This window comes from Fringilla coelebs (genome assembly GCF_963513975.1).
Source record: "Fringilla coelebs genome assembly, chromosome: 5".
Taxonomy (NCBI): domain Eukaryota; kingdom Metazoa; phylum Chordata; class Aves; order Passeriformes; family Fringillidae; genus Fringilla; species Fringilla coelebs.
The window spans coordinates 63,201,675-63,229,388 of record NC_140033.1 but is presented as its reverse complement, the minus strand read 5'-3'; the positions used below and the strand labels follow the sequence as shown (position 1 = coordinate 63,229,388).

The 27,714-nt window shown below is 34.9% G+C and overlaps 2 protein-coding genes across 4 annotated transcripts in view; one reads left to right on the top strand and one right to left on the bottom strand.

The window, feature by feature from the left end:
• The first annotated feature begins 5,596 nt into the window (after positions 1-5,596).
• On the top strand, positions 5,597-7,047 carry PMCH (pro-melanin concentrating hormone). The gene is made up of 3 exons (XM_084206718.1): positions 5,597-6,056; positions 6,570-6,771; positions 6,986-7,047. The coding sequence occupies exons 1-3, from the start codon at positions 5,805-5,807 to the stop codon at positions 7,033-7,035; spliced, it is 504 nt and encodes a 167-aa protein (XP_084062844.1). The 5' UTR covers positions 5,597-5,804; the 3' UTR covers positions 7,036-7,047.
• PARPBP (PARP1 binding protein) overlaps positions 6,802-27,714 on the bottom strand; it is a 39,544-nt gene continuing 18,631 nt past the window's right edge. The window contains exons 7-11 of one of the 3 annotated variants that reach the window (XM_084206715.1): positions 22,629-22,812; positions 18,418-18,596; positions 17,112-17,193; positions 8,361-8,502; positions 6,802-7,723 (exon numbers count right to left, since the gene is read on the bottom strand). In XM_084206715.1, the coding sequence (XP_084062841.1) occupies positions 7,389-7,723; positions 8,361-8,502; positions 17,112-17,193; positions 18,418-18,596; positions 22,629-22,812 (922 nt within the window). In that variant the 3' untranslated portion in view covers positions 6,802-7,388. Of the gene's footprint in view, positions 7,724-8,360; positions 8,503-15,395; positions 15,524-17,111; positions 17,194-18,417; positions 18,597-22,628; positions 22,813-27,714 lie in introns of those variants that run through there. The other 2 variants (XM_084206716.1, XM_084206717.1) reach the window with 2 other exon arrangements.

Genomic DNA, 27,714 nt, shown 5'->3' with positions numbered 1-27,714 from the left:
AGTGGACTGCTGCCATGGCCAGCAGTCCTGGCGCCAGTGTACATAGACTTGTTCAGAGCCTGCAGAAAGCACTGGATAACAACAATCCACCCATCTGCATTGTCAACACTAAAGAGGCAGACATCTGCCAGAGTAATTTGGCTGACTCCAACAGGTCCTCATTTATGGGAATTACCAGGCATGCTGGCATAGAAGGACGTGGTATGTCCAGAAACTTAGTTGATTTCTCCTGGACAGCTTCCATCAGAATCTCCAGTGTGACTGCCATTCTGTGCAGGAACTCTTGAGAGCTTTTATAAGTATCTGGCTGTACTTTTGAATATCAATGGTAGCACAGTCTCTTCTGCAGACAAAGGTAATACACAGTAGAAACTGTATGATTAACAGCCTGCAATTCCTCTTCCTCAGAATCTGTGAGACAGATGTTTCAATCATACACAAAGTTCACATACTTGGGATGAAAACGACAGGACTGGAATTGATATAACAGAAGCAGGTACAATTTGGTTCGATTGCTAACATAGACAAAAAAGAAAATACGTTCAAGGATAGGAGAGTCACTAAATCATAACGTGACTCCTAGTCCTTGGATAACAACCACAAGCATTGCAACAATTAAGAGAACACACATATTGTACCATTCTCTACACCATTGTGCTAATACCATATGAATGGCAGGAGTAGCATCACAGAATGTTTTGGAAAGGACCTCAAAGATTATCTGGTTCCAACCCCTTGTTACTAGAGTAAACAGTAGAAGAGCAAAAATCACAGACTGGTACAGCAAACCAGAGAGAGAATACCTGGTGGGTCCTTGTAGGTTTAAAATTTTACTTCACAATAACAGAATTAAAAGATAACTGATTCTTTTTCCAGAATTCACGAGGAAAAACCCAGACCCACACCTTAGGTATGTGGCTCAGCTTACCATGTGAAAACTATACTAGAGCATTTCTGTGTGTAAACACATCTGACTTCTGTGTTTATTTAAGGAACATCTTAAAAAATAGCATATCAAAAATGTACCTGACATCCAAAACAGTGTAAAAATATTTCATGGACTCATAATGCAGCATTATTCCAAACAAAAATCCAAACAACTGAGGCTTATGCTCTGTCATAAGAAAAAAGCATTAGTAGAAACAATTCAGATGAAAATGCAATTGTTTTTAAAAGAGACTGAAATGTGAAAATTAAAATAAACAAAACAAAACAAAAAAAAAACCTAAACAAAAAAATTTGACATTTTTAGTAAAAAACTCCAGGTGAAAAACAGTAAATAATTTTGAATTTGATGAAGTGCCAATTTACTGAACAACTGCTCTGCTAAAAAGAAATTGAGCAGAGTTGGATTCATTCTTCTATCTACACGAGAGCTGCATCTTATCACGCAAACTGACTCAGAGGATCCAGCTCAGTAAGAGAACCTGGACTGATATGTGTAGGACACAACTACATCAACAATAGGATTCATGGATAATAGGAACAATATTGATAGCAACATTCATTTACTTTACCCAGACCCCTTTCAAATAACAGCAAAGAGAAGAACTGCTGCTCTGCTCCTCTCAAATGCCAGCTGTAGTCAGTTTTACCATCACTGTGTACCAGCAAGAGCATTCACTGCCCTTCAGGGGACTTAATCCACCAGTGGTTCCTGTACCATTGGTAAAGACCTGTCGAGAATCAATATCCCTAAAAAAGTTTTCCTGCCTTCATGTTAGTTACGCAAAATAAATTACTCCACTCAGCACCATCAAAACCGTATGAACAGCAATGGTGAAGAGTAGAAATCACAGGAATTTTAGCAGGCTTGCACTGGATAGCCAGCTTCAAAGCCTCTCACAGACATCCTGTGCTCAAATGAAGCTCAAAATTGCAGTTTCACCTCCTGCTTTTTCCTGTATTTTTTTCTTGGCTGAAATCCTCTCATCTGCCTGCAAAGCAAAGGGGCCCAGTCTTTATCCTCTTTATCGTTCTCATAAGGAAGTTCCTGCTGTTGGTTGGTTACAGAATAATTGAGTGTGCCTTGTCCACAGGCATTTCTCTCAGAAATGCAAGTTTTACATGAAAACAGAATATTTCACTATCACCACTGTTTTTTTCTTAATTAAGCCGCTTGAGCAATCTCCCTCTTTTCCTCTCTCCACTTCATTGATTAATTGGGCATCCTCAATAGACTTACATATGGACTGCTTTACAAAAGGTCCTTCAGAAGAAGAAACTTAGCTGTTGGGAGGCAGGGATATATTTTGGGGGCACTAATTTGTTTTTAAACAGTGAATCAGTTAATTCTAAACATAGAGTATTGGCAAATTTTTCCTACAAGAACAGACCATTTTACATAATAGAAATAATTCTAAAAAAGGACAGACACGGTGACCAATATGCTTATCACTAACTTTGCTAGAAGAAACTATGCATAAATTGTTCTCTGCTGCTGCTGCAAAATTCTTTAAGAAATAATCACATTTTTATGTACTTGCTTCAAATGAAATTCTGAAATGCCTTTCAAAACAAACAGAAGAAAATATTATTAAAGTCTTCCCAACTGTGAAATTAATTTGTAACACTAACAAATGTAACATTTCATTCTATAAATAAACAGACTATAATTCAACAAAGGACTGAAACGGATACCCTGAATCTTGGGCAGAAATTTGGTAAAAATCATTTCGTTTATAGGGTTTCGCCCCCACCCTTTTCTTGTACAGTCTCCTGAAGCATTTATAGAAAATGACGTTTAGGTTCTCCAAATATTTAGAGCTGTGCTCCTGCACAAGTCCAGAGCTGATCTCTTATATGCAACATTGTGCCTATTTCATGCTAAAACAATTTACTGGTTCCAGGTGACTACCAATTCAGCAGGAGGAACAACAAAACAGTGCTAGGCAAGAGTCTTAATTTCCTACAGTCAATAATGAAGTGTGCTAATTACCTCTTATCTGCCCTGAACTGCTGATACACTCTGTCCATTTTTAGCGCAGAGAATCTCCACTTTAACACCTGCTTGTTTGGTTTGGTGGGAAGGGTTTGGAGCTAAAACACTGAGTTATTTAGATAGAATACACAAAAAGGGATTAGTATTTCCACAAATCAGACTAAAATACAGCTGTTTGTATAAAATGTACAAGATCCAAACTAAAAATAAAACAAACAAATCCCAACCACCTTTTAAAATCAGAAGTATTAAGCCACTGGGCAAATTAACATTGACCAATTGGTTTTGTGCCATTTTAAGACTGACTAAAATGAGTTATCAAGGTTGCTTAAATAGTTTCTCTTGCATTGTGAAGTTTTTCAATTCTGATAATAGAAAATAATTTACTTTATACAATGCATACCTGCTTGATTTATTCTTCAGTTAATACTAGGAATTATGTTCAAGAACTTGTACGCAGCATTTACAGTAGTTACAAGACTAAATGAAACTATTACCATTGTTTTGTAACCCACTCCTAGAATCATAAATGAGTACAGAGAAAGTCCAGGCATGTTATCACCTAGATTTTATTTATTTACATGTACCACATGAGACTTCTGATGTTAAGAGTTCATATTTTGTTGTAACAAAGTAGAAGCAAGAAGAATTTCTCAAAGTAATTTTTATTGTTCTGAAAGCACTACTGGGTTAATAATACTATTTATAATTTTTTTTAAAGTCCAAATAATGGCAAAACATAGAAGGCGATGTATTAAAACATTTTACATTTTTACTAAAATTCAAAGTTGCAGGAGGAAGAAATAAAAATGTAGATGTCAGAGTGCTAAGATTCCCTAAGGCATTAGGAAGAGCTGTACACAACACTCACATTGCATATCTGCAGGTGTACAAATGTTTTCTGCCTGTTCAGAGCAGTTAGTCATTGAATTTACAGACATGTGCTCTGGATTTCTTGGAAGCCTAGCTAGAAGTTTCTACTCATTATCACTCACAATCACCTTGGATCTTCAACAAACCTTAAAAATTACCTACTTCAGAAAGCAGTAGAAGATCCTGGAGCAAGTACGGTAAATTTGCACTGACCTGACAAACATATTCCTTCACAGACATCAGCCTGTGTCTCACAGCAGAAAACCAGCCAGACACTGTAGACAGACAAACTGAATGATCCAGGTCAGTTGTATGCCTTGGAGCTGTGCTTTGTATTAAAGGACAGAAGCATTAGAAAGTGAGCCCTGTGTGAGATGCTGCACACCTGTGGGTGCCAGAGCTTCAGAGGAGCAGAAGCTCCTGCCACCTACCCAATTACTGGGTTGATAGAGCATTTTCCAACTCCAAATTGATAGACGAACATATGAAAAAGAACAGCTTGCTGCCAACACAGCTCCAAAGCACTCCTGTTCTGTCAAGGCTGAGCTAAATGAAAAGTACCTGCAAGAGAGCATACATGGCTTTTGCTTTATTAATTGAACAAAACTGTATAAATACTTAATGTGAGGGGAAAAACAATTATTGGATGATAAGTATTAAACCACGTACAATCAACATGAAATTTGTCTCTTCTGTAGCCAGACAGTTAACGTCAAAGGAAAGAAAACACTTCAATTACCCAAAGGCAAACACAGGCTCTACAGCAAGGAAATGAAAACAATGAGAAGCAACAATTCTGTTTGTCAGAGATGCTTTGCTCAGAAAGGATTAAATGAACTTTTCTCATTTGGATAAAAGAGGGTATAGCAAAAATGTTTCTTAGTCAAAATCTGCTTAGTCCAGCATGACATATTTTCCCATGAAATATCTTACCAACAAGCTACTTTGGCAAGGCAGGTGCTTTTCCAGGAAGTTTAGCAGGGAACAGTGGCCAATTTCCTACTGCTTTGCCTTGAATAGCAGCATGGTTCCCTGCACTAAGCTAAAGGATAAAACATGAAGGACTAGCTAAGAGGCACACGGCCAATGGATGTGTGGTTTCTATCACTGACATTAAGAGATTAGCTAAATTTCAGATGGCCCTATTTGCTTTCCAGATAAGGCAGAAAACCCCAAACCAAATGAAAATAGTCAACAACAACAAAAACCAGCCCCACACAACAACAATGCAACAGTAGTATGCAGAAACTTTTATATTTCCTTCCACATGGAAATAGATACATTTCAAAGACATTTTAAAGGAAAAACTGAAGTTTACTTTTCTTTCTACATTCTTAGCAAGCATATTTGACTATATTTGTAGCAGAGAAAGGTCCACTTTCAGTAAGAAGAAACATAGTTAATTAGGTACTAATAAATATTTCTAGCCATTAGCTCTGTATAATGCAACCCGACATAATAGACATCAAAATACAAAGTATTTCAGCTTTAACATGGCAGCAGTCTAAGCTATTATCAAATTTCCAGAATTTCAGCTCTTTCATGAATCCAGTTTCAAAACTATGATGCATCACACAACAATCCATCTCACTTATGTAGATTAGTTCCTCGTCTTAAATTGCCTTAACCAGAGCTAAGGCTTTATAAACAACACAAATGGACATGACTTTTTCTGCGAACTTTGCTATATTGATCCACCAAAAGGAACTAATCTGTTCTAAAAACATACAAAGAAACAAATTAGGTATGACAAAGAAATGTTTTAGTTCTAAACAGGTGGGATTAGAAAGATTATAGAAAAGGTTACTCCTTGATATGAGTCATTTTAAAAGCATGAACTCATCAGCTATTGAAGTACTTTCCATTCAAGCTGTAAAATATATAAAGAGTGCCATTCCAGAAATGGAAAACATCATTATTTACCCCTGGAAAATATTTCTTAGAATTTGAGAAGTGCCAAACCTCTATGCAAGAGTTAAATGATTAAAAAATGTGCATCTCATCATATATCCTAATTCTCTCTCTTCTCTCTCTTTTTTCTCAAGGTTTTCTGCTCTCAGTTTCAAGGTCTCTGCAAGAGGTAGAAGATGAAGATATGTTGCTTGCTGCATTAAATCTAGGAAAAACTCTACAAAATGGAGATAAAAGTATGAACAGGAGAGCTATACCTTTACTGAAGTACTACAAGACTGAAGACAGCAGTGTTTTCAATGATAAGAATGCTGGAAACATGAAGTTTTTGGTGAGTTCAGTTTTAAATTTTAGCTTAATTGTAAAATTTAAATTCATTTATACCCCTTTAGAAAACAAGTACAACAATTTAAATTAATAACCACGTAAATATATAAAAATACCAGTTTAACATAACATAGTCAAGAAAAAAAAATTCAACTCTATATATCAAATGCCAAGATTCCAAATGTGTAACTTGGAGAGTTGAATTAAATCTGATTTTCACAGACAGTAGCCAAAACTTGGAGGATGGGGTGGGGGGAGGGTAGTGTGGTAAGAAGAAACCTATATTTATATTTGATGATGTCCCTATATGCAGCAACAGGCTTTTAACTTTGCCAAACACAAGACTCGTTATTTAATTATGGCCATTAAACCATTTTGGCCAAAGATGCAATACAGGTCATTACTATTAATGCATGATTTTGAAACATAAAATAACTGCACTGTTGGAATATAAGGAACAAAATGTGATACAACTGACTATATTTAAAGATAAACCTCTTGTCTTCCCTCAAAACAGGACAGAGGTTCCAGACATGATTTCTTCAATCATGTTATGCCAATCAACTTAGGTAGAAAGCAACTACCTTACCCTGCACTGAAGGGAGCCATGGCTTTTCCAGCTGACACTGAAATTCAAAATATTGAGTCAATACAGGAAAGAGAGACGCCAGATGAAGAAAATTCAGCTAAAATTCCTATAGGAAGAAGAGATTTTGACAGTAAATATATTTTATTTTTACACAGAAAATTTCATTCTGGTCAAGTACACTGCAATGTCAATATAGCAATTTGGTAATCGTTCATTTAGAGACTCCATGACTTATGATTTGTTGCACGGGGGAGGGAGCATTTGTTAAATTAGTATTTCCAGAAGCCATAAGAATTCTGGTTCTCTGATGATTTAAACTTCCAAGCTCTTTTTCTCTCCTGTAGTCCTCAGGTGTATGCTGGGAAGAGTCTATCGACCTTGTTGGCAAGTGTGAAAACTACTTATCTCCACCACCTTCTCTGAAGATTAAACATTTTATTCTGAATTTAATGTAATTTGAAGTTACTGAGTGTTAGTGCAACTGTACATACACATCCAAAAATAATTTCCCATTGCATTGTAGAGGGATACATAATTCATAACCAAAAATAACAGTGTAATTATTAACAATGTACTGTTATTAAAAAATAAAATACTTCAGCATAATCCAATTGTAAGCAATTGTCTACTATAACACACAAGCTACTTTCAAATATTAACATATGAAAGGAAGTAATTCATAAATTTCACCTGTTTTCTTGCAAAATTTTACAGCTGTCAACATTCCATGTATGTGAAAACAAAAACTTAGAGTTGAAAAAACCGAGTTAATTTTGCCTGACCAGCAATCAACTTATTCTTACTTGCAGTTTTGGTCTGTTTTCTTTTTCCACCAATTTTGCTGTCCAATTCCTTCTTAGAGCTGCTTGAAGTCTTAAGTCTTTTAGTATTTTTTTGCAAAGATGGTTCACTTTCCTCATCACAGATTATTTTGTCATTATTCAAATCCATCTGTTCATTCTCAGAGTTCTTGTTCCTTGGCTGACAACTCAGCTTTCCCATTTCTGTATAACTTCTAGTCTGGTGAACACTTTCAGAAATAGTTCCAAGCCCTGGTACATCAAGACATGAATTTGGACCTTCTGTCATGTAAGAATATCAAAAACATATGTGAGGAAATAAAAAGTTACCTGGGAACATACATCCTTCTTCTATAAGAACTGCCATGTTACTTTTTTTAATCAAAAATAATGTATTACCAATAAAACAAAGCTATGCTTGTCATTGCTATTAAATTTGCTATGTGCTCATAAGTGCATTGCCAATTTAAAATTACATTGCTCAAGAACATGTAAGAACAAACTTAGGGAAGTGGATTTATAACTTTAAGATATTGGAAGAGAAGGTTAAAGGGCATAGAAATTTTATATATTATACAGCTTGTAGTGCAGTAAAACAAATTTTCCCTCCTTTTAATGGCAAAAATATAAAATGCACTTGGCTTACTTTTGTAGAATAAGAACAAATATGTCATATATGCAACATATATCACTTTTTTACTGCAAGATAGCATCAACACACTTTTCAAACATTTATATTTTCAAAGCATTGGCACTACAATTTTATTGCAAAAAGATTTAACTGGCATATGAGACACTGAGAACAATGAAACATTTTTGTTCCTTTTCTTGAAAATATTTGAGTTATACTAAAGGCTTTTTGGATATCATTTAAAGTATTACCCATCACATTTATTTATTCAATCCTACCACAGCTTACCTGTGGGATTTCCAGCTTTTAAATGTTGCTTTGGTACAGGATGGTTGCAGGTTGGAATTGCATGGGAATGCTGACCATTCATTTCACTCAAATCATTTTTATACGTACAGGCAAACTGGGATTTAATTGAAGATTGCTTCATCTGCAAATACCAATCTGCTATTAGCTTTTATAATTTAAAAAAGTGAAAGACAACACCAGCAAGACTTGTATAATAATGAACTTTCCCATTCTTTTCACATACAATACCAGAAAAATGGATATGCTCACACTAAAAGAAAAATTAAATATTAATTTACAAAGCATAAGGGTTTTCAAGAGTAATCATTTATTATTCTATTAAAAATACTAAAATAATTCCAAAATATTTTTTTCAGCTCTTTCAGAAAGGCACACATTAACTCTTAGAGTTTCAAATTAAAGTTTTCTGTCTTAAGTTAGTCCTGTGTTCTAATAGACTCCACTGTTTTGAGTAGGTGTTGCAGCTACTAGGGTCAATTTTCATACTTCTGCATCTCATCATCTATACTTCTATATGAAAATATCGAGTGCTATTTCAGATTTCCCATTTATTCACAAAACGAAGCCACTCCACCATTGAATGCCAATGTCTAAGTCCTCATTTGCCAAAACATACCCATTTAGCTCAAGTCACAGGTAAAATTTCCTCAGCTTATTATTAAGTTACAGCTCCACATCAACTGAGAATTTTGGGTCAAGCATTGTACCTTCTGTACAATTGACCATAAATGCTATAGATTCTGCAAGACAAATTCTGCCCTCACTCCATTTGAAAGTGCACTGGGTTATATGAATTATATTGAAAGATGTAGCACAGAACAGATAAGCACAATACAACTGGATTTTTAGCTAATAATTCCATCTCAATAGCACAGGCAAATTTTAATCAATTTGAGCTGAACAGGCGCTTCAGTAAAATCAGACAAAAGAACAAGTAATAAACTCTGTTAGAAAATAAATATTACTACATAAATAGATAGCAGGAGTGATTTGTTGAATAAGAGGTTTACAGACACTTTTCTGATTAAAAGGTTTGCATTATGCAAGTCTACTTTTCTTCTTAGCACAAGAAAGATTAAACCTTGCAGATTTGACCCTTAGAGATATACTTTTCTTCTAATTAAATTCTCAGATTTAGACAGAAGGAAAGAGAATAATGTTCCCAGAAACATCCTTTCACAGAGGACATCATCCACAAAATTCAGTCACAATTGATGCCACTTTGATCAGATCCTGCTTTCCTACATGTAGGGTAACAGTCTCGAGCTTATCACTAAGACACAACCTAGATATCTCTTCATGGTACTGCTGTTGGCCAAGTGAATACTCTGAGTATTTGAGAAAAAAATACCTCATTCATTTACAGAAACACAGTTGTTCCTTCTGGTTCAATCTGCCTGGACATACATAGTTTTACCCTAATCCTCAGTATTCCCTTCAAGAGTCAGAAATAACAAGTCTTCCCTGTTGTCTATCACTCCCAAACTGCAATTTATTTAGGCCAGGTAACAGACTGGGAAAGAAAAAGAGATTTAAAAGAGATTTAACAGGGCAAACTAGCAAGCCTGACTCTCAAAAACTCAAATCTCTTTCTAGTGTTAATCTACTTTGTTCTTTAAAATACGTACCACAAAATAAGACTACATACATAGACATTTACAAGGTTTGTGTGCTTCAAGATTATGCCTCAGCTCACTGACTGTAAGTAGAATTATAGAATATGCTGAGTTGGAAGGGACCCACAAGGACCATCAAGTCCAACTCCTGGCCCTGCACAGGACACCCCAAGAATCACAGCACGTGCCAGAGAACATTGTCCAAACACTTCTTGAATTCTGTCAGGCTTGGTAGCACAACCATTACCCTGGGGAGCCTGTTCCAGCGCCCAATTAACATTAAGGTGAACATCTTTTTCATAATATCCAACCTAAACCCCTCAAAAAGCTTCATGCCATTCCCTTGTGTCCTATTACTGGCCACTTGAGAGTAGAGCTCAGAGTCTGCACCTCTAGTGAGGAAGCTGTAGACTGCATATGTCATTCTATTCTTTTCAGAAAGTGTTTTGAAGGATAGAGCAGGTGCCTAATTTAAATTTAGTGAACATCATATTGCACAATTACAATATTAAGGAAATACAGGACTTGCATTTCCTTTCCAGGTTACTGTAATATTAATGAAAAATACTTTCCAGTACTTGATATGTTTTTGAAAAACTTCATCTTAATCCTTTACAAATTCCTCAATTCTCAATTATTATTCAATAAATGGCACACATCAAAAATTCAATGCAACTTGAAGCTTTCTATCCCATTCATATTGCAAGAGGCAAATAAGCTACAATGTTGCAAAGTTGATGAATCTATAATAAATACAGCATGAAGAACATAAAATTTGAGCAAGAAAGCCTTATAGTTACCATATTATAATCAACAATAAATGCAGGTTTTTTTTATAAACAGTGCTTCTTTTTACCACTCTTTCACTTCACTAATGCAGTTTGTAGGGATAGAGTATGTGGAGTCAACAGACAGAAGTCACTCCAACACTGAAAAACTCACAACATAAACCCATCTGTGTTTCAGCTTCACTGAAGCTTGAAATATGTCTATTGCATCACATAACAGTCAGGCATTTGCAAACAGGACACAAAACTCTACCAAATCTGACTGTGGACACTAAAACTAATCTAGTGTAAGACAACTTGTTGAAGCAAACTTTTCAACTAGTCTAGGAACATATATTCATTAATACAAAGAACTGTACTACAGTTCTTTACTGCATTACATTGGTTGAAGAAGCAATAAGCACATTCTAACAGCCTGAAGGCAGCACAAAGGAGCCCAAGTCTAGCACTGAATTAGAAAGTAGAGCTTCACTGGAATGTTTTTAAGAAGAAAGATCAACCTAAAATTTACTTGAAGCACACAATGAAACCTGTCAACAGCCTGAAAAAGCTCATAGAAAAAAAGCGCTTAGAGTTCTTTAATATTAAATTCCCTAAAATTCACTGCTTTAAAAGCACCACTCCAATGACCCACAGCTCTGGGAGAGAAAAAATGTTGGGAGATCAGTTTGCTAACTGAGTAGCTGCACACAAACAGCACACAATTAACTCAGCCTTACTATTCCTTCTCCTCTTCACAAGCAAGTCAGATGTTTCTCTTATCCCCATACAAAGGAAAGTTCTGCTGCATTTCAGAAAAAAAGGCTCACTGTTACCACTCTTCAGCTGGGAGAAAGCAGGATAGAATTTACAACTGTTTCAGCACAGGTAGGTCAGTTAGAAGTCCTAATAAGCAGATAAAGCAGTACATTCTCCCACCTTGACATTTGTATCTAGGGAAATGTTTCAGTTGTTCAAGATGCCCATATAAAACATTCACTTTTATGTGAAATATTAATGGTGCATGCTCTATTTATTTCTAAAAGTTAGATTATAATCTGTTCCAGATCTCCTTCCAGCATCTGCATACAGACAGTACTGCCAATATTTAGTCACTAAGAATGTTGAGATTTGGTTTTTATGCACTGGAATGGCATAATAGAATTTGAAAACCTACATCAGTAACAACAAACACATGTTTTTATTTTCTAGCCAAACAACTAGAGTACTATTTGGAAGGGAAAAAGAGATAAAAAGAAAATTTATTTTCTCCATCTTTACCCTTATCCTTTGAGAAAAAAAAAATATTCAAGGTAAGTTGAAAAAGGAAGTTGAAAAAGGGAAAGGAGTACAAAGGGACAAGTAACAAAATAATAAATTATATCTTTGACAAACCAAGGCATGCTATTAAAAATATCCTGGATATCTCAGGTAGTAGCAAGCTTGCTATTGTACTGCAACAATCAATTTTTTTTTAATAGAATGATATTGTACCAGCCTTTTGCTATCCCAAAATAACCTGCTACTGTTTTGAGAACATAAACCCCAAATCACCTCATTACTGGCTTTCAAACAAAACTCACAGCTAAGGATACTAAACAAAGTCGTTTAGGGGTCTTGTAGAAATAAAAATGGTATTTTCTACACAAATGTGGTTTATCAACCAAGTCTTTCCTCAGATTTTGTGCTGAACATATAACCTTTTCATTGTCTTTCATTGTCTCCTCTACTAAACTACCAATCAACTTTGGTGTTCTTCATAATTATATTGCACTTAGGAAATAAACATTTCTTGCAACAATAGATGAGACTACTACCTGAAGAAGATTGTTTTCTCTATTACTATGACTCTTCTGTTCACAATTACAGTGGGCATACAAGAAAACTCTTGATAACTTCCTGTTAATAGTTTTCCAAGTCACAGTTTATTTGTACTGGAATCACAAATAGGCAAAACAATTCTCTCAAGTAACAGCATTTAGGGAACTAAGCTATGAAAAATAACAGCAGTGCATGAAGCTAGATATTAAGTCATTTTATAGAGACATGAAAAAGTCACATGAGAAAGGCAGACCAGGATTTTTGCTTTTTTCTTGGAAGGATTTCTATACACAGTAAAATTACAATGAACTTCAAGCATGCCAAGATTTGTTAGAGTTCTTAAGCCACAAATTCTTCTTAAAACTAGATCTGCAGCTATGTTCCCAACTGGAGGGAAATAGTGCCTCATATAGGAAAGGTTGTCTCTGGTTACATTAAGAAAGAAACCACACCAAACTACTGAAAGTCCTTGCAGCTGTTTCAGGGTAAGTTTGCTAACAATGCAGCAGGATTTCTAAAACAATATATCAAAAGGCCAAAACAATTTTAACTTTACAAAAAAAGATCTGTTACACTCTCATATATTGCATGCTTACAGACTAATAACTTTGATTCTTCACTTCTCAGTTCCACTCAATCCCATTAGTTCAGGAACAGGATTTCACCTACAACTTGAAAGTCTCAATATTTTGCAGTGCAGAACAAAGATGAAAATCTTATTATGCAACGTTTTTGTTGTCCTAAGTTGCTCCTCAGCCTAAACAAAGCAGGTTATTGTAACAGCCTGTTCGTTCCCCTCTCACACCACTAAGAGCTTTAATAACCCATTGAAATCTACAAAATAACTAGTCAACAACAGGGTTTCTATCATTTCACATAAATAGAAATATGATTCAAAAAAGCAGTCATAAGGCTGGATGAACCCTTTTCAGATAAAGCAACTCTCTCCTGTCCAATTAAGCTTCTTATGTACTTCAATAAAGCAGAAAAGTGACATAACAAGGACAGCTGACAAGACACATAACTCAATACATGTTCCAAAGACCTTTCTGAATTAAAGACTCCTTCTCCAAAATACCTTTCACCAGAAGACATTTCACTTAAACAACAGATAAACTAGAAACTAAATTGGCTCCCAAAGGAAAAACCAAGTTTCATATTCTTATTCTTACCTACTTCTGCTAGAGGAAATGAAACAATGCAACATGCTTGTTCCCCAGACTTCTTTCTCATCAAGCAATAAGAGCAACAGCTTTGCTTCCGAACAAATGCCAACATAGTTAGGTGATATTTCTGTGTTTCTTCCAGTATTTAATGAGGATTGAAAGACAAAAAATATTTCTTTGTCATTCACGGTTGCCAGGAATTTGTTTTGGCACGATGGAAACACCCACAAGATTTATTTTATTTCTGAACACCAATTCCAGTTCATAGCTACCTGTTTATTTTATCAACTGTCCTTATTTTTAGATACTAAAACACATACTGATGATGTGCCCTAGGTCTAAATATTATCAATCTGCATTCCTCCACATAATTCCATAGAAGTTGAAAACTCAGATCCTCTTAAGGAAAGAGGGCAAAACAACTTTTTATCTCTTGCTTCTTTAAAATTTTATCTTTAATTAAGGTGTTTCTCTTTTTTCTTTCTAAATTTTCCTAAATTTCTTCATTTAGATATAGGGACTTAGCATATGACTGAACTAATCATCACTACTGTGTTTTTCTTCCCTTCTCAAATATCATGGAAAAAGTAACTTTTATGGGATAAGTCCTAATGAGACATCCTTAACTTATACTGTAGACTAACCACCTAACACCTGTCAGAGGCAGCATGGTAAAAAGGCACTTAGGGCAGTCTTTTGGAACTAAAGTTACCATCACACATATGGCAAAAGAAACTTCTCTGAAGGATCACAGATATTGAAAAGAAACATCATATTGCTACCCCCTTACTCAAAAAAATAAATACCTGGTATCTCCAGAATCAGCTGCTAACTTGAGTACACTATGCATAACAAAATTTGTAACTGTGAATTTTACAAGCAACCTGTACACATTTCAATATGTTTGCATGGAATAATAATGGAGACTGACACTAAGTGTAAGAAGGTGGTAAATATTACTACAGCATTTGAGAGCTACAGCTATGGAGAAGGAATTCTTTGTGCTATGTGCTGTACAGTAAGGACAGAGCAAAATTTCTTTCTAATCCTAGACAAGAAACATATGGATTCAACCGAAAGAAACTGAAATTAGTCACTGTAATGGGCATTTATCTCAACAAAAAGCACTACTAAGATGTGGGGAGAGGTTGATTTAAAGGTACTGAAAAAGGTTTGAAAGGAGTATAATAAGGAAATCCCTTCATCTATAAGAAACAGTGTAAAAACTAAAAGGGTTCAGCTGAAAACTAACAAAAGAACAACAAAGACTGGTACTGCAGGCTGAATATAAGCAAGGACAGAGCAAAGCAGCAAATCAAATAATCAATGGATTCAGACAGTCTGAAACAAGCAGTTTATATGTACCACAATTTAAAGGAACAGACTGAGATGCAAACAGTAGGATGGCATCTAGTGTCTAATCACTTTGATAACAATCTTTTAAACAGTAATCTCAGTGAAGGAATGTAGGCTAAAGCTGCAACTATCAAGTCCAAGAAAAACATACAGTAGCACACCAAAAGTAAAATGAACACCTAGTAAATTACACTTGAATAGACATAGAGGTAGAGAAAAATATTCCAGAAATGCCACAGAGTGAAAATAAAACATGTACAATACCTTCTTCAGTGTTACAGAAATACACCAGGAAAGACAGACCTACCACCTCAAGATCAAGAGCTGGGCATCCACAGAATAGTGTAGAATTAACAGAAGATACCAGTTTTGACAAAAAGGACACTTAGGTCACTCAGTCTGTGAATTGCTGATAGCTGAAGTTTTGTTTGTAGATGTATGCAGCCATAAAGAAGGTACGGAAAAGAAAAAGATACGGACTTAGAATATGGAGGAATAGAAACATGCAAAAGAAACGGTAGAAATTGTTAGAGAGAGATAAAAAAAACCCCAAAAATAAAATGAAAGATCAACATTTTAAGAAAGAAGTAGGATTTTATCTGAGAGGGAGGAAATCAAAAATAAAGGACAGAGAAGTGAGCCTTAGTTATAAAAGTCATTAGTTGTTCAGCAACAACCATTTTAGTTGACTCATATTTTTGCTTGTTTCTGTCAAAAACATGCCAAACCAGCAAATGTCTCAAATGTGACAGGTAATTACTTTTAGATAATAATTTTTTGCACTTTGATATTGAACACAGCTGTTCCTGTATCCAATTACAAAGGTTTCATAAAGATAAGAGAATTACGTATTTCAACATTTTATGCAAACATCATGACATTTTTGCTATTTCATGAGTAAAGCAGCAATTTAAATGTTGTTTACATAAAATAAAGAAGATCCTTTATCAATTTTTCATAGTTTGCCTATAAGTTTTAAACTAATTTCACCCTAATTAGTGGATGTATCCAAAACGCTTGTCATTGACCCAATCCACAAAAAAGGACTCAGTATGAAGCTGGAGCATATTTAAAATGCATGCTGAAAATACTGACAGGGCTTTTCATTTTGATGTCTTTCTACTTCTTAGACATGCACTATTGTTCAAGTTAATCTAATGTCCAGTAAAAGATATTTTCCTTTGTGCTGTTCTAGAACCAGTTCTGATGGCTTAGAACACCTCCTCCTAATATGCTAATTAGATTTGTGTATTTACATATTGTCAGGACTGTCTGTAAAAAATATTATGCCACTACTTTTATTTAGCTTTCTGTTGAAATACTGCAGAAGACCAACTCTGCCTCCATCCACAGTCCAAACATTCAAGTTTGCCAATTTTAAGGAAAAATACTATGTAAAATGCAGCGCACTGAAAGACAGCAATTTTCAGAAACATTATTCTTTTGAATAGAGCCCCTCACAATACCAATGTCCTCTTGTAAAGTTCCATTTCATCTACAAAAGCAAACATTAGCATCTTTATTTTATTGTTCACAAAGCAACGTTATAGAAATGTCCTCAGATTGGTACAAATAAAAGCATCAAAAGAAAAAAGCAATGAAACCATCACTATTACACTTTTTCAATGTCCATTTTATCAGAACTAAAATGAGGTGCCTGTATTCAGTTTTATCTCTGTTTTTAGATTGTTTGGTTTATTTCTGTGGTCCTGAAATACACAGATATGTAAATGAAGAGAGATTAATTCAGTACACCTTCACTAAGAAATCTTCATTAGGAAGTACTCCTAAGTTTAAAGCCTCTCTCTTCTAAAGTTTTAGATGTTTCTATTCATATTACAATACTGCTCTAGTTCGGCCAAATTCCACAGGTTAATCACATTACATTTCTTTAGCTATGGGATGAAAATCTCAGATACCTGGCTGAAAGGTAACACTGCTAGTATTATTTTATCACTATTATTACAATGCCTCTATATTTGCATAGCAATTCCTACAGAGTACCTTAATTACTTTTTCATCCATAGATTTCAGAATACGCTGTCTAAGAGGTTTTGGAGAAAAGCCACTGGATCGTGCAGGAGATCTATATTAAAAAGAGATAAGTATTTAGAACATGTAAAATCAATTCATTAATAAAAACTGCTGCCAAACCAAGTTCCTCAGAAACAGGAAGGCAAATACCTTTACTCTCCAAGCTTTAAGTTATTTTCTACCCTCCTAAGGAACCACATGTAGTGGGACAAGTGAAGAGAGCACAAAGAAACCAAACCTACAGTTCCAATTTCCGGTACTCATTTTGCAGTGTGTTTCCAATATTGTAGCTCTGTAGACACAGTATTATCATTTTTATTATTTGTAATGCTAGTGATGATCTTCTAAGCCACCATTCTACTTACACCCTCCAGAATAGCAGCTGGTTGACATTCAATATAGCTTTCCACATATTTCACACAAAATGTTTCCACTCTTTTACCTGGTACTATGTAAGTAGCTACATACATCAAGGAAAAAATTTGATGCCTATAATGAAAAAAATTAATGAGGCATATAAAGTGGAATTTTTTGGTCTTGACATAAGAACTAATCAATGCATTTGTAAGTAATTCTCTGCTTAAGGACATGGCAGATCAATGTGCATATGAGGATATGTTCTTCAATAATAATTCATTATTTATTTAGCTCATTTTATCCAATTTTTCATGAATAAAATCTGGTTTGCTTAGCTTGTTCTTTATTTTATTTATTTCTAGTTGTCTGTGGTGCAAAATTTCTGCCAGCATTGCAATGGTTCTATGGCTATTTTAATTGCCAAAATACATAGCTTCAAAATAGCTTCATCATGTTACTGTCTACATTATTGTTCTGGTTCACGAATCCTCTTTGTAACCAATCCTCTTTGCAACCAAATTCTCAGCATCCTGTTTTTTCAACAACTGATGATTCCTCAGGACCTGTGACCAAATCAATCATCACTGCTTCTTCAGTGCATGGATAGGTGAGTTTCCTTGTCGGTGCCCACAGAAATGGGTTTTTGAGTGTCCTTCATAGAGTTTGTGCAGCCCAAGAATGTACTAAATCAAAAAAATCCACTTTACAAAAGTATCTTGAAAATACAAATGAAGACTTGGAAAACTTTTGAAAACTCGAAGCTGTTCTTAAATTGCTTTCCCTTTACACCTAATCTCACAGCAGACTGCACGTTGGTTATTTGCTTTGTGTAAGTAACAGCAATGCTTTGTTAGACTCAAGATTGCTAAAAAAAAGCACAAACAAAGTAACACAACAAAAGCAACCTCCTAATACTCACCTGAACAGTGTCAAAACAGAGGTGATGCCACACAAATTTAAGCTTTCATTGTCGCACAACAGATCCACTTTGTTCTGGGTAGGAGGACTGACAGCTTCTTCATCCAGAAGAGCTAGCAAGACCTTTATAGTATCTCTGCCACAATATGCAGTGCCATGATTTATGGAATGCAATTTTGGCTGAAAGTAAATAAAAAAGGAACATAAAACAGCTAAGTTCAGCAAGCCAGACCAATAGCTAGCCTCCAAAATCAATCTACGTCAGCACAAGGTGTGAGAATGCTCTCACTCTCTTTTGCAGTAAGGGGAATTTATGCAGAATTTCTCCATGGGAAAATTCTTCTCATCTCAAGTAGTTAGTGGAGTTTAGATTACTGACAGCTACATGTATACACTGATGAGCAAATCACACAAAAATATACAAATCTATGCTGAAACTGTGCAGCAGAAATGAACCTTCAATTTTCTGGTACAACAAACACATTCTGGTGAAGTCCAACCACTCTGACTAACAATCTGCTAAAGCAGTTGGTTAAAAGTGAGATTTCCATTAAGATTTGACAACACAGGTAGGTGGCACAATTTCCTGTTGTTTGGGTGAATTCCCCACGATTTTCCACAAGAATAAAGAATTCCCTAAAGAAAAAACCAATCTGCATCTGGAAGTGCTCAATGCAACAGTCAGCAGCACAGATGGAGAAATCCATAGCCACTGTGGGACTTAAAATATCTTGAAAGTTGCTATATTTTTCTTTAAAGGTAGTAGGAATTCCACAGCGAAATTTACAGCCTAATACACAGTGGTAGTTATTTAAAAACTATAGGCTCTCTTATTCACTAATACACAGAAACATTGAATACTCTGACTTTATTCTGAAGGGCAAGACAAGCAATGAACTGCATTTATCTAATCAGCTAACTGCTTTTAAACACAGTCTTGAAAAGACCAAATTCTATTTTTCTCTCTATTTGATTACATCAATTAGTGTATGTAGCTTTCAAGAAACCATAGCAACACATGTCAGTCAGCTACTATAAGTTATAATCAATAGCTAGAAATAGCAATTACAGAAATGGTTGTTACTTGGCTTTACAGAATCAGCCTATTTCAGTACCATTTAATTTCCTCAACATTTATTCTGAACCTCTTCAGTCATTACATCACCCTAACATAGATATTTATTAAATGTCATGTGTGCCACTGTGAATTTGTCTTAATGAAAGAAGTAGAAACTTGGCAACATCTTGACTGATGATACACAAAGAAAAAAAAACTTTAGAAATAACTTTCAGAAATCTCAAGTACTACGACACCAGAGGTTCACTCTCTGTACTAACCATGGAAAAAATAAGAATTCTAGGTAAGACAACAAAAACATCTAAGCAAGACAAAAAAAAATCATGCTTATAAATAAGCCTAATCATGAATCAAATTATTTTTTAAAATAAAATAGTTACAGCCAGATTCCACTTACAGTAATAATTCTTTTAGGAAGAAATAAATCATGATTTCTATTAATCACTGATGCAGGCTTCAACACAAAATAGTGCTTCCTGCTGCATAATGACTTCTCCTGGAACTCTAGATTCTTATAAACCAGGTATTTGCAGGAAAACTGAGCAATGATGGAAGAAAATTGCCACTGCCAGGAGAAATGGAAATATTTTTCTAACAAAGTTACATTTTCAGGTACATTTTATGAGGAAGCAGCTTTACCAAAAGCTAGTGGAGGCACCATTTTCACCTCCATACTTAACATCATATTTTAAATTTGCACTCAAAGAAATTATTTAATCTCTTTCATAGGAAAAAAAGCCTAACAGCTTATCAAAGCAAAACTTAAACTGAATGCAAATAATTTTTTCTGAAAAATTATAGCACCAGGTGGCTTTCTTATTAAGTGAAATAAAAACAAAACCCCCAAGCTCTATGTAAGAATCAGAAGAAAGCATTAATCTTTGCAGTCCTGAGATCTTAATAGAACAATACAGATGCCCTAATTGCTTTCTCTTTTCATTACAAAAGGCAACCTACCCCTCCATATGTTTAGTAACATCCACACCAAGTGGTTCCTCCACACGAAGTTCCACTAAAATATGCCATTTGGTATCACTGCCTTAGCATTTGTCTAAGCTCCCTTTTCCACTCCTCAGCTCTATGAATCATATGCTTAAGGATAATTGTTAAAATAGAAATTCATCACAATCTTCACAGACTTCACTTACATCAAAAAAAGAATTCCCCACACCAAAATAACAAACACAAAGCTGACAAAGGCAAACAATTTACACACATTCTGCCCCTCATCCCTCCACAATTACAAAATAAGAAGTTTCCCCACACTTAGTCTGTTCTCTACCAATATTCAGTCCACATTTGCCCATTCTCTCTAATTCCTCAAGCCCCACAAAGGACTGTGCTGGTTTACCCTGGTTAGCTGCCAGGCACTCACCAAGCTGCTCAATCCTTCCTCCTCCTAAACAGAATGGGAAGTCAAAAAATCTTGAAAAAAGCTGATGGGAGTAAGATGAGGACAGATTGTTCACTTACAAATCATAGGCAGAAGAGATTTGACTTTATGAAATTAATCTAATTTATTGACATTTAATCATAATGGGACCCCTTTCTTCTTCCCAGACTCCGCTTCACTCTCAACTTTTCTACCTCCTTCCCTCAAATGGCACAGGGGGATGGAGAATGAGGATTGCAGCCAGTTCCTAACACTTTCTGTTTCTTCCTTACACTCTTCCTCTTCTCCGTGTGGAATACCTCCCATTGGGATACACCCCTTCGTGAACTTCTCCACTGCAGGTCCTCCCCACATCATCAGGATGCAACCATCTTTGCCATCTTCTGCCTCAACAAGGGTACTGCTAAACATTTCTACAGAGTCATTAGACTATGAACTTCTGGAGAACAGTAAGAAACAAATATATTTGAAAAGCAACGGTGAATTTCTCTGAAGAATGAAGTTTTAATAAAATGCTTTTACCTGGCTTATAATGATCTACATGTTTTTTAAAATTTTTGTTGGTAACACAAGCAGCTAAACAAAGACAGAACTGATGACAGTTATAACTTTCTCAGATGGGAAAGAGAAAGAAATAGAAGAACATGAAAGGGAAACACAGCAATATACTGAACAGATATTCATAGCAAACAGGAAAATGAGGATGAAATACATATCCAGACTACTCAGTGGAAACACACATTTAAACCAGCTTAACTAGCCAATAGGGTCTGGCTGGTTTTACTAGTCGCAAAAAAGAAAAGATACTGAAGGTTTGATTAAAATTTATTAAAAATCTTTTGCTACCAGGGCATAAATCCAATGACTTCACAAAACAAAGCATTCTAACAATTCTAAACACATTGAAGGTGTATTTTTTTTAAATTTGCTAGAAAAACAAGTGACATTAGACATCTTATACAACAACGGTGTAAAATAAAATAATTAAAGTTGGTTGATTTTTTCATCACAAAAATATTCTAATCTAAACCTAAGTAGATTCACAGTACATGAACCACAAATAGAAATCTTGTATTATCCCCTCAACACCTGACTTACAGAACTTTAAATATCCTGATTCTTTCCATGAAAACAAAGTCATTAGTAGTTTCATTAGTGTCTTGAAACACTAAAAGAGAAAAGCTTACACATGATTGTTTGGGGCTTTGTTTCCCTTCCCACTCCACATTTTACCATGCTTTAGATTATTTAACCTTACTTTGAAGGCCTTATCCTTTGGAATACTTGGTGCTGTGCTAATTAAAACCTGTGCATTTTAATAAAAAATTACTGATACATGTTCTCAAATCTTAATTCTACTTTCATGAGGTTCTTTTGTTTGGAAATTTGTTATAGATTTACCGCTTTGAAATTAATGGCAAATCTGACACTTCTAAGTATCTACATTTACAATAACTGCACAACCAAATTAAGCTTTGAAGAGTATTTTATTTGCAATTTTCAGGTAAGAAATTTAGTTTATGTAAATCAGTTCTTTGATATCCACAGTATAATCCTCAAGTCTAAGTCTCTCAACAAGTTTAAAATCACAGCATAGAGGAAATTACTACTTTTATACAGTTAGGAAAAAGATTATACTCTATAGATAGTCTTTTAAAAATGTAAAAGAAGCAAATCAGGCAGAAGACTTTTGCTTTCTTATAAAGCTAAACAGTAAAAAGAACAAAAGAAGTCCCATTACCCGTGCTGGACTGACTCCAGTAGTGCTAGCAGTCAAGGTTTCCTGTTGTGAATCGATAATATTTTTAATCTTCAAGTCCAAGTCTTGTACAGCTTCCTCTACTGCCTGACAGAAAGGATCCCCATTGCTTCGGCCTTTTATCAAATGCATCTTCACTGTTGACAGAATTCGCCCCCCTGCGATTCTGAAAATAGGCACAGGGTCATCTCCACATTAATCTTGGCAACACTTGAGTACACCTATTAATGCTGAACATAGCCAGCCTTCCCTGCTCATCAGAGAGAACAGCTTTGATCTTTCAAATCAAACAGCAGCGTAGACGTATTGTCCCACACAATAGTTTGCTAAAAAAAAAAAATAATTATAAGGTAATGAATTCGGCATTTAGTAATACCCTGAAGTGCAATACAAAACTAATGTCTCCTTAGAGGTTCAAAGAAAAGTACTTTCTTTAAACCTGTATGTACAGTTTTGCTCAAACTCTTAAGCAGAAACAAAATTTTTCACTCAAACATGCATTCCTGTTTAATACCCCATTAGATTTGAGTCTTTTGTGCTTTGTGAAGGTGCTTCAAAATCCCAATCTTCCTTCAGTTTTATTTAAATAGATAGTAATTAGAGCACATGAACTTCCCTACTAGCTATAAAGGCACACTCCATTAATCTCTTTCTTCAGCACATGTGTCTGACTACTTTAATTAAGATTTTGTGAAAGAGAGAATAAGCTCCTTGAGTTAAAAGCTTAACAATTTTTTTCCAGTACTTAAACAACACAGTATGAATGTTCTACCATTGCTTTGTCTTGGGCAAAGAAAATAAAGCATTACAAGAACCACTCAGCTCTCCTATATAATAATCATCTCTTCCCAAAAGCTGTTTTTTTCCCCTAAATGAGGTTTGCAGTTCACATCAAAGCAGAAATGCAGCATTCTGAGCTGTTATTGGCACCTACAGTAGAATTTTTAGCACATTTATGTACATTAGTACATTTACAATGCTGAAAATGACAGTTCTGTCAATACCCCAGAGCAATGGCTACATTACTCCAGGTCATATAGCCAAGAGTGACAATGACCCAGTTTTCAACTTCCTCCATCCTTACTGGTTTCCCTTATGCTCCTGCCAGCTTGCATTAAAAGGAGAGTTTGCAACTGCAAATAAAGATGCATTTTGTACACATTAGATTCTGAAGATAAATTTTAGAATTCCAGTTGGGAGAACCTTCATCAAATGAAACTCTGCATGTCTACATTAATATAAAATACAAAATAATTGGGCAGAACTAGATAAGAATAGGAATTGAGTCAGAGGAAAAATAGTTTGTTTATATTGTTTCCGCTTAAAATACATGGAGGGAACTGGGCCAGAGACCTTACTGTTTTGGCTTATTCTGGCTGAAAAAGGCTCCTCTAAATAACTTGAAAACCCTGACATTAACATGAAACTTTGGGGGGGGGGGTGGTTGTTGAGATTTTTTTAAACAGGAATAAACCAAATATTTCCACACAATTCTCAACTTCAACTTTTACAGACTAAAGCTTATACAATTCACATTAGCTTTTCAGGCTTCATTAAACAGAGAAACTTATGCTTTGAAGAAATTTAAGCACAGTGTATGCACTTGGCCAGAAGAAAAATCATCATGTCCAATCTCTCTGTAGACGGGTCAAGACCCATCTAGATCTCGGAAACGACAGCTTTAAAAATATATTAAAAATCTATTGTACCATTTCTCCAAACCCCACAATTCAATCTAACCACACAAGAATGAAAAGTTCAAAGGGAGGGGAAAAAAATCCACTGCAAGTTGTCAAGAGGTAAGGGGAGAGAAATGCTGAAGAAGAGCTCTGTTTCAGAGATACATATAGGAACTGCAGCCAAATCTCCTGATGATTCTTGCCAGACTGATCTGTTTTCCTCAATCCTAAACTTTTATTTTCCATAATCATATCTTCAAATGAGAGAAGTATTGTATTAAATGAGAACTAAACCTAGAATTTCAAGACAAATAAGCAGGTGAAGGGATTGACTAAAATTCCCTGTGAAAAACAGGTTCAGTTATTTCCGCCTACAGATACGTTGAACTTATTTGTAAATAAGCAATAAACTTGTCATTTCCACACATTTAACATATACAGCCAAATGTATGCTGGAAGAAAAGTATTACTATACAACTAGTACTGGGCACTAGCATAGTTAATTAACATAAGCATGCCCTTAATTTAAACGCTTTGCTCTGCATGTAACTCAATTATAGATTCATAGATTTTCAATGGGAAAAAAACCAAACCTTTCACAAAAATATTTTCTGGGTTTTTTTTTTTTTTGCCTTTATTGCCCAATGCCAACTAAAGATATTTGCTAGTAGAAATAAAATTCATTTAATCTCTTCTCCCTAGATTCCTTCTTTTCCAGGAAAGAGTTCCAGTTTCCTATCAGATACACAGAGCACTAACTGGAGCAAGAAAAAGTTTATTTATACTTCAACTAGAATAGGCCAAGACATAAAATGCTGATTCAATGTGTGTGGATTAGCACTGAAATGCCCTGCCACAGATTATGCCATTTAACATCAGAACACAAGTTGTGTTGTGTCATTGGACATACATATATTTGTGCATATATATATTCATATAGACATAAATATAAAATGCTGAATCTAGATATTAAATCCATTTCTAGTGAGGTTCAAAAAAAGATTAACTAAAAGCATTATGATAAAAGGAAAATGTGGTAAAAAAGCACCTGGGGTGTTTGGGGTTTTGTTTATTTTACAAAGATGACACCCCATTACAGTTTGCTCTGATATTAATCTTTCATAGATTTATATTACTCAGGAAATCAGTTGAACTTGCATGAACTTTAAAATATCTGATATTGCATTAAAATAATATTTATAGGAATAAAATACAATTGGAAACTGTTAGCCACTTTGCAGCTCCTAACAGCTTGAAGGACTACAAAGGTTTGCTTTAAATACAGAATTATGTGAGCAACTCTTAAGATAAATTCTTTTTCTGCTGTAAAACTTTTGTTCTTTTTAATTCTGACGGAGAAGCAAAAAAACTAGTTGAATTCAAGAATGAACTTGATATATTAAACAAAGCACTGCCATTTGTCTAGGGCAACTGGAAAGACCTTCTAAGTCAGTGCTTCTGCTGAAAGGTTTTCTGTGATGTTCCATTCAGATCACAGGCTACTGATATGAGCCACTCTAGGATAAAGTGCTTCATACCACATCCATAGTCTAAACCAAAGAGGGACTCTTATCAAATCCAGTCAGCAAATACAGTCATCAGTTGCCACTATGGCAAAGGTTGTAAAAGAGCGTTTTCTTAAAGCTAGTGATATGATTCTCTTCAGAGTCACATGCAACATTTCTTTGTTCAAAAGGTATGAACTGAAAGAAAACCAGAAAACCAGATTCTTTTTCTATGATAGAAATAACCAAAGAAAATTCAGTTATAAATGTAAGAAAAACCCAAACACTTTAGAAACAACCACCTTCCACCATCCAACAGAATGTTTAAACACAGATTCCTGAAGTCAGTAGTACAGTGGCAATTGTCAAATAAATGGATCTAGTCAAGTCCAAATGTGAAAATTCAGCATGAAAATTCACAACTATTTTTGACCAACTGACAGAAAGAGTGGCTTACCTTCTTCAGCTTTTTGAGCATTAAAACCGTAGACAGCTCAAGCAGAATTCACCTTTCTCATAGCTAGAGAAAAACAAATGTCTACATATAGATAAAATGAATCATATGTTAAAAATGCATTATTTGCACCAAGGCTTCTAAAGAGTTTTTAAAAAAATAGTGCAATGTAAAAACTCCACTTGTTACTCAGGCACTGGCAAATCTGATCTTCTGTCACCAGTTTCTTCTACTAAAAATATTGACTGATCCTGTGCCCCTTTGAACCCTTTTTGCCTTACATCATCTGAGTCCCAACCTTAACCTTTTTCTATCTCATTTTCCTTATCAAACCATCTTTTCTTATGTAGAAGTAATTAATTTTTAAGAAACTAATAGCACACCTTGTCTATTTTGTTCCTACTGAGATTGTCATATCAACAAGCTTCTCTGCTTACCAAAAATCTAAATTACATTGGCAAGAATTCTTCCTTCAGGACTCAGGCCTTGGTGTGAAAAATTATGATGCAGAAGCACTTTTATTTATTTTCTGAAAATACATCTTTTTTGGAAAAGACTAAAATAGCAAAAACAAGGAAAAAAATTTTGAGGATATGGACAATATTCAAAACCTGATAAAAAGCAGAACAGAGTCCTGAAGTCTATTCCAAGAACAGAAAATATGTCAAAATTCTATTATACTAAGGTCAACATTGTCATTCATTCATTTCAACTTCAACAGAGATAAAAAATAAATGACAAATATGTAGCAATCTGACTTAGGTAGTGTCTTAAAAGAAATCACAAACACCCAGTAATCACAGGGTGGGAGGAGATCCCAGCCTTTTTTCCTTGTTATGGATTTAAAACATGCTTTAGAGCTTGACAACAACTGCTCAGTTATCCAATTTTTTAATTTAGAGCTATAGAAAGAGAGCAGCAGTAATTCCATTCTCAAACAGAAAGCAGCAAGATGTCAACTACAGCTCAATCTACCCGGGTAGAAGAATGAAACACAATGTGTCTAGGAAGAAATAATATACAAATGTTTCTAACATAGCAGTAAATGTGCTTTTAAAGCAAATCTAAAGGCTTACTTCTTATAAGCATAAATTTTAAAAAAATTAGCAGTTCATCTTCACTTAGATTTCAAAATTCCATTCACATGATAGATAATATTTTTTTTAATCAGCATAAAATCATAGATTTTAAATATATCTGTAATGGAAAAAACTATATCAAAGCACTCACAGTACTCAAAAATTCCACCTCCTGCAATGCAGGTATGATTATTAATCTAATTTTCCAACAGATATCAAAATTAAGTGAAGACTCTTCCTTAGAGGCTTTGGAGCTTCACAGATTATTATATCCATAACAAAAACACAGCAAAAAAAGAAACCTGTTGCAGAGTATTTTTCCATCTTGCGGCTGCTACTTTTGCTGTATTG